This window comes from Asparagus officinalis, chromosome 8, assembly GCF_001876935.1.
Source record: "Asparagus officinalis chromosome 8, Aspof.V1, whole genome shotgun sequence".
NCBI classification, from domain to species: Eukaryota; Viridiplantae; Streptophyta; class Magnoliopsida; order Asparagales; family Asparagaceae; genus Asparagus; species Asparagus officinalis.
The window spans coordinates 8,032,499-8,040,678 of NC_033801.1; the positions used below are offsets into that span (position 1 = coordinate 8,032,499).

General features: G+C 39.2%; 1 protein-coding gene across 1 annotated transcript in view; it reads right to left on the minus strand.

Annotated features, from left to right (window-relative positions):
• The window catches only part of LOC109820639 (E3 ubiquitin ligase BIG BROTHER-related), an 8,493-nt gene extending 718 nt beyond the window's left edge, over nt 1-7,775 (minus strand). The window contains exons 1-6 of the mRNA XM_020386816.1: nt 7,497-7,775; nt 7,095-7,422; nt 6,964-7,004; nt 660-701; nt 447-568; nt 266-374 (exon numbers count right to left, since the gene is read on the minus strand). Coding sequence (XP_020242405.1) covers nt 266-374; nt 447-568; nt 660-701; nt 6,964-7,004; nt 7,095-7,422; nt 7,497-7,694 — 840 coding nt within the window. The 5' untranslated portion in view covers nt 7,695-7,775. The remainder of the gene's footprint in view (nt 1-265; nt 375-446; nt 569-659; nt 702-6,963; nt 7,005-7,094; nt 7,423-7,496) is intronic.

Genomic DNA, 8,180 nt, shown 5'->3' on the forward strand with positions numbered 1-8,180 from the left:
TTATGTTGCCTGACTTGGGACGAAACACACCAATACATAGACAAAAATAGACAAGCAAAACAACCAATTCCCTAATTGACCTTATAATCTAGTGATTTAATACACAGTACTTACCCATTTATTGGCAGGGAAAGGAAGGCACAGAGACAAAAGACAAGAGGGAGATCAAAGTCCATCTCACATGGAAATATGCAAACTCCATTTACTAACAAATAGAAATGGTAACGAAATACACAGTGAAAGCAGTCTATGATAATTCAAATACCTTATTTATTTGAAGCCATTGGTTTATGCACTCAGGGTGGTATAAATGTTTGCATGAAAGTGAGACTAAAGAATCGCCATCTTCATAGTCTAATCGGCAGATAACACATCTGCACATGTCCACAACCACACAACTATCAACATAAGTTACAATAAAAAGATAGGGAACTATGGAAACTTACTGGTCGGTGTTGCCATCTTGAGAAGTTTGTGCTTTGTAATTAACTGAAGGTAAGGAAGCAATTGTATCTGCAGAAAGCCCTCTGCTCTCAGTTCCAACTACCTCGCCTAATGCAACCAGCTCCTATGAAAGTCAACATAACAAAAATAATTCAAATTCACAGAAAAAACACTTGTACTACATAGACCAAATAAAAATTTAAATGATTGCTAACCTCATATGAAAGTTCATCTGGATCAACCTCTTGCCATGGTTCCTGAAATAGACAAAACATAAAAAGATAATTAATCAAAATAGGAACAAAGCAGCTAAAAGATAACTTGTATTGATGGCAGTTGTGAACTTAATGGCCCTAAAAATTTAAAAACTTCATACGCAACTTCATCCTATTTTTGAAGTCATAAAATAAGAACTTACTGAAAGGCCTTACAGAAATATAAAATAACACTGGAAAAGTACATGTATATGTAACATTCAAAGAATTCTGCATGCATATGTAACACTCAAGAACACGAAAGATAAAATGAAGTGTGGAAATTCCAGCCTACAGGAGTATGCAGGCCAAGGATATTGGTTCTCCAACTTGTCCTGATCCTTGTGCTACATCTCATGCATTACCAATTAGAGCATCTTATTGGCATGTGCTTTTGAGTTCTCCTTATCCTATTCATCTCTTCTCTAAATACTAACCCATAAATTGACACCACAACAGCTATTACCACCTGCACATCATAATAATCAATTGTACATAATTTTACACGTTAAAAATTCAGAACAGAATTTGTCTACGTGTTCGAAATGCCAGCAACATGTTCCAAGCAATCAATAATTTCATCTGAAATCTGACATTTCCTTTACTTAGCCTGTTTCTCCATAATCCTCAAAATGTACACAAACTTGCCTCCTCCAAAGCAATTAATTTTTACATGACTTAAATGTACAGAAGTAGCTCTAATTTGACTAGAGTCAGATTTAAAGATTCTCGTTGTTTCTAAAGGAATGACATCAAATTGTTACTCGAGAGGAAACTTCACTAGCTCAGACCAAGCTGAATGCATAAAATGATTATATTTTGTAAATATTAGCTGGAGTGGAGTATTTTGGGCATTCATTACACTACAGCAGATCATATTACAGAAATGCTACTTATGTTGCTTAGCCCTTTGTTTTCGTCGAAAATTGGTTTCATTGATGGTTCCATTAAACTTCGATTGTTTACAGAGAATTACAATAAAAAATAAGAAAATTACAATTCTCGAGAAAATGTTTACAGAGAATTACAATAAAAAATAAGAAAATTACAATTCTCGAGAAAATAACACAGAAATCGTTTATCGACTCCTGTTTTGTGGGAAATTACAATTCTCGAGAAAATAACACAGAAATCGTTTATCGACTCCTGTTTTGTGGGACTTTGCCTGTGTCGGGAGCGCGTTGGCTCGTGGACCACCGATTCACAGATTGTAAGGGGGGTTTAGAGATTCTTCCTTCGTTTATCGAAGTAGGAATTTGAAGTGAATATCTTATCGATGTAAGATATCCACTCTTCCAAAGATCAAGTCTGAGCTTAGATCTCTAGGAATCACCAAACGTTGTTTATGAAAGGTGAAAATTCTCTCTTTCTTCCTCAAAATTATCAAAAGCCTCAGTCTATCTGCTCTGTCCTTTGTTTCGTATCTAGGTAGGGCTGTCCATTTTACCCGCTGGCCCGTGCCCGGCCCGGCCCGGAAAACCGGGCCAGGCCGGGTTCCGGGCCCGGGTGGCCTCAGCGGCGCCCGGCCCGGGCCCGGCCCGGCCCGGTACAGTGCGCCGCCGGGTCAACGCCCGGGCCGGGCAGCCCGGGACCGGAGCCCGGCCCGGGTGGCAACGGTCACCAGTGGTGACCGTTGCCGGAATTAGGCCGGGCCGGCCACAACGGTCACCAAATCATTTACCTAGGGGGCTGGTTCTATAAATAGAGGGGGGTTTTCATTTGTTTTCTTCACACCAAAAACTCATCTCTTCTCTCTTATACTCTTATACTCTCTCTTATACTCTTATACTCTCTTATTTATACTTTCTAATCCAATCCCCAAATGGCTTCCGGATCTGATTATGAAGAGCAAAACATATCTCCCGATCCTGAATTGAGTCCTCCTACTATGAATCCTCCTACTATGAGTCCTCCTACCGAAGTTAATCTCGAATTCGGTGGCGACGAATCTGCACCAAGAGCTCCTAAACGGCCAAGATCCGATGTGTGGAATTTTTACGAGAAGATCGACGTCACCAAGGATGAACACGGTAGGATCCTCACCCAGAAGGCTAAGTGTGCTTTGTGCGGCAAGATTTTTCAAGCTCATCATAAGAGCGGCACCAACCACCTCAAACGCCATTTAGATAAACACAACAAAGGCCAGACTCCTCAAGGTGATATCCGACAATCTATGATTTCTCAATCCTCCTCTTCTGGTAATCTCGGTAGTTGGAACTATGACGTCAAACCTGTCAACGTGATATTTTAAAATATTATCAGCAAGAACAAGAAAAAATAATTTCTTATTTTAAAAATTTAAACTGTAAATTTTCTTTAACTTCTGATATTTGGACATCTAGAGCACAAACTGGATATTTATGTATCACAGCACACTGGATTGATGAAAATTGGCAAATGTTTAAAAGAGTTGTTTCTTTTATTGCAATAGAAGAGTCACATACTGGTGCTAATGTTGCAAATTTAATAATTGAAGAACTTATGAAATTAGAAATTTCACAAAGAATATTTTCTCTTTCACTAGATAATGCAAGTAATAACAATGTAGCTGTTGATTTTATCAGATCATCTTTATCATTGCCATGTCATGGTGATCTTTTTCATATTAGGTGCATCTGTCATATTTTAAATTTAATTGTTCAAAGTGCATTTACTGAAATTAAACCCATGATAGAAAAGGTTAGAACAGTTGCTTACATGCATAGTGCTTCTGAACAAAGACTTAAAAGATGGAAACAATTTTGTAAAAGAAAAAATGTAAAGCCTAGACTAATTCCAAAAGATGTTGACCATAGGTGGAATTCCACATATGCAATGTTAAGTGTAGCAATAGAATATAAAGACATTATAACTGATTTTATAAACTATTATGCTTCTAGTTCTAGTTCTGGTAGCACTTATGGAATAACTGAAGATGAATGGACAGTTATATGTAATTTAAATGAAATGTTACAAGTTTTTTATGATGCTACCATGTTATTATCTGGCTGTTATTATCCAACCATTACTTTAGCTGCTTTACAAATTTTAAATATTCAAAATTTTTTTGATAAATATCGTTTGGATGCTACTTTTGGACCTATGGTTTTTGAAATGGAGAGCAAATTTAATAAGTATTTTAGGCCTATTCCTCATATTTTTGGTTTGGGGGTTCTTATTGATCCATGCTTGAAGGATATTGGCCTTCGAAGTTTGTTACAGTCATTGTATGGTGGACAGGTTATAGACTTAGATGATGGAACCACCCTGAATGCTACTACTCATCATTTACTTATTAGAAATTATTTTCAAACTTTATATGATGAGTATGCAGCTAGACATGGTGTAGCTGCACAACAGTCTGCAGCTTCGGTTTCTTCGAGCTCATCCCGAGCCCGAGGTAAAAGTGTAAGTTTTGATAGGTATGCAATGGTAGCCGAGCTAACTGGTGGATCTGGACTTGGAGCGTCATCATCGGAGGTTTCTGAAATAGATGAATATTTTTCTGCTTTTTTAGTTAGATGTCAAGGAAATGCTTTAGATATTTTGCAATGGTGGAAAGTATATGGATCAGTTTCATATCCTATACTTTCCACCATGGTTCGTGATTTACTAACAGTGCAGGTTTCGACGGTAGCTTCGGAATCCGCCTTCAGCACAGCAGGACGTTTGATCGACGACCACAGGACATGCTTAGATCCGTATACTGTACAAGCGGTGATGTGCTTACAAGATTGGTGGAGGTACGAGAAGCGAACGCAAGGCATCGATCGGATGGCTGGAATTGAAGATAAATTTGAAGAATTGGGACTGTGATTTACTAACAGTACAGGTTTCGACGGTAGCTTCGGAATCCGCCTTTAGCACAGCAGGTCGTTTGATCGACGATCACAGGACATGCTTGGATCCATATACTGTACAAGCGGTGATGTGCCTACAAAATTGGTGGAGGTACCAGAAGCAAACGCAAGGCATCGATCGGATGGCTGGAATTGAAGATAAATTTGAAGAATTTGGACTAGCAGATAGATATAAAGAATAGATTGTAGTTTTTATATCTTAGCTTAAAATTTGTAAAGAATTATTTTGGAAATAATTGCAAATGATAGTGATATAGTCAACAGTCATATTCCCAAAAGATAGTTTCATCTGACCGGTTCTACAGTTTATCAAAGCGTTTGAGGTGGCTAAGAATGGTCTTCCTAGAATGACAGGGATTTGACTTTTGAGATTAGAAACGGGCTGCGTTTCCAAGTCAATAAAATCAACTGGGAAAATGAACTCTCCAACTTTGATCAGAACATCCTCTACCTCTCCTTTGGGAATTTTTACGGATCTATCAGCTAACTGTAGAGTGCATCTTGTCGGTTTAAGTTCTCCTACGGCTATTGGCGCGCCAGTGTGGACTGGCGCGGCCAAAGAGGCCGTTACAGCCACGTTCTCATCGTGTCTGAAACTGTCTTCCCACGATTTTTAACCACCTTTTTCGTGATTTAACCGCTTGTCCACATCAACACACGATCTTTTTCTGATATGCCGTCACGTGGACCTTGAAAATCATTGTATAACTGCTTATTTAACCGTCGTGGCAACTCCCTATAATAGCCGCGTCACTATGTACTGCCGCGTCTAAGGCGCGCCACCATAGGCTGTCGCGTCTTACCATGTTCTGCCGCGCCTAAGGCGCGTCACCATGGACTGCCTGTTGGTGTGTACATTGTTCTTCCATGTTGTTTCGCTTCCTTTGAATGATCCCCTCTGACTAAGAAAATAGCGTTTATCGTCTTCTCTTTGCCTTGAGCAGTATTTGGATGTCCGTAAGCATTTTTTGACACCTACACCCTTAACATGGATATCCCAAAATCCTTCCATAATTTTGTTCATCCTATCATTCATATCCTATGCTCTTGTTTTTGAGGTAGTTTTCTCCTCCTCTCAGAGCTCTTGGCTCAACTATATACCTATGCAATAAGGTTATTGTACATCCTCTGAACTCATTTGCCAATATTTTCCATTTTTAAAATATACTTCCATGCTATTCATTCAACATCTGATTGGATAGTCAATAACTAGAAGTGTAAAACAGAAAGATAATTATTATTTCAGTACCTAGAATTTCAGAGATATAAAAGGCGGATCAGTTGAATACAAAGGGACTAGTTTCACAACTCTGCTGATCAGATCATGATTGGTCTTGTAATGTTTTTCTTGGAAAACACTTTGATATGGTTTGTGCTGTCAAAAAAGGATACAGATATCTTGCAGGATCAATTATGACTTATTCCATCAGACAAGTACCTTGTATTGCTAATGTTAATAATGGGGTTGATCTTGGAAAAAAGGGAAAGCAGATACCCCACTAGGGTCAATTATATAATCTATATTACATTTATTTCAGCACTACTATGATAAAGTGCCTACTATAATATCTCTAGTGACCATGAATACTCAGTTGGGTTAATGTTACAAAATGTTAACACATAGTAGGATGAGTATATTTTGTCTATATAGATCTCTTTCTAGTTATCTTCCCACGAGTTGAATGCTTTGCTTTTTTTTTTAATTACTTTTTGCAGATTACAGGTTATGAAGGCATCCCTTAAGTGGAACATCAGTGCTTGTTTGACACCATCAGATGCCTACTGTTCACTCTTAAAAGTGTTTGAAACTTTTATCCTCCAAATGACATGGCACCTGATCATCCCTAATATGATCAAACAATTTTTCTTCACAACTTATAAGCAGTTGTTTAAAATCAATATGCAAACCAGACATGAAAGCCTTTCTTTAGGGTCATTCTTCCTACAATCTTTCACTGCTTTAAGTAATGGCTGCAGAATTACATTGCTACTCAGTTGTCCTCATGTATACAACATTCCAAGGCAAAAGACTCAACGAATAGGCAAAAAGGTACCTCAGAAACATCTCCCTGGAGCCACATATACAAGTAGCACCATACTTCAAATGTCACTAAAAAAACATAAAAAAACTCACTAACAAATCACTATCTGTAGCTACCCCTCTATAGTTCTACTGAATGTTATGTTCCTCTTGTATTCTTACTTATATTTACATTTGAAGCCCATACAGACGCCTGAATGGCTCCACTCTGAATCAACAAAAGGTGACTTTTTGATGTAAGATCCGGCAGGAGGAAAACAAAATGCCGAATAAGTCCTTATATCAGCCTAAGTTTATGTCAGGACATTAATAAATTGATCACAGATAGTTAATAACTTAATCAACACAAGATTTCAAACAATTAGCAGTGAAACTTTCTTCTCACCTGAGAATGCCTCACATGCTCCCCACGCTCCACCACTCCCCCTGCCAAGATAAAACAAAACAAATCAAAATCCAAAAAAAAAAAAAAAAACTCGCGACGCAAAGCACCAAAACACTCCGAATCTTTCTCACAATCATTTAATCCAGCAATTGCCATCAATCTAACAGCAACTTCTCTCTCCTCAGCATCCTGCAGAGCCCTGGCAAAGGCCTCATCACTCTCAAAATCCGCAGGATTAAGCTCCTCTTCATTCGCATCGAACGCATCCTCCCCGTAATCACTCCCCCCAACGCTGCCATGATCCTCCTCGGGATGATCAACATGATCCTCCTCCTCCTCCTCGTCGTCATCATCACCATCCTCCTCCTCGCCTTCCAATTCATTCTCGTACACAAAACTACCAGATTCAGAGCTCCCTCCATCAAAACCCTCCATCCTCAGCATCATATACGCCCTCTCCTGCGATCGAATCAATCAAAATCAACAATTTATCAAAATATGCGAACGAATCCAGCGCCAGACCTAAAGTTAACCTGCTCCTGTAGAGCGCGAGCGAGGGCGAGGTCGGCGTCGACCTGACCCAGGTTCGTGAACGGCGTTCTCGTCCGCGGATTCGAGCTAGGGTTCGAGCCCGCCGCCTCCGATGCAGATTCGGGGGCAGGAGCGTTAGGGTTAGGGTTTTCGCCGGCGGCGGATTTCTCGACGCCAGCGTTCTCTTTGGCGTTCTCCATCGATAGAGAAAACGTATCGGGGAGAGCGAAAGAAAAGATTTTTGAAATTGAACTGATGAAAAGAGGAAGAATAGAATTTTTTTTGAGATTTTCTTTTTTTCTTTTTTTTTTGGTTAATGTAATCGAACGTAATTACAGAACTGTTCTCTTGGAACGGTTTAGTTTAAACGTTGACCGTGACAAGGTTTGGGAAGTTTAGGTGAGCGTTATCCTTGTTTGGCCAACGGGCGTAGAGAGCAGTTTAAGGTTTGAGGAGGCAGGAGATGAGTGTATTAAACGTAGGAATAAAAGTTCGGGAATCAAAAATTATCTCACCGAATAAATTATATTCAGCGGTGGCCGTGGGGCGGTGTGACGTATATCATGTAACACTTTTTTTTAAATTATAAACCCAACACGAAATCACATAGATATATTGTATCTGTAGGCATCGAAAATTGCCTATAGTTCTCCACAACCGGTTCAGTGTTAACGAACAACAATGAA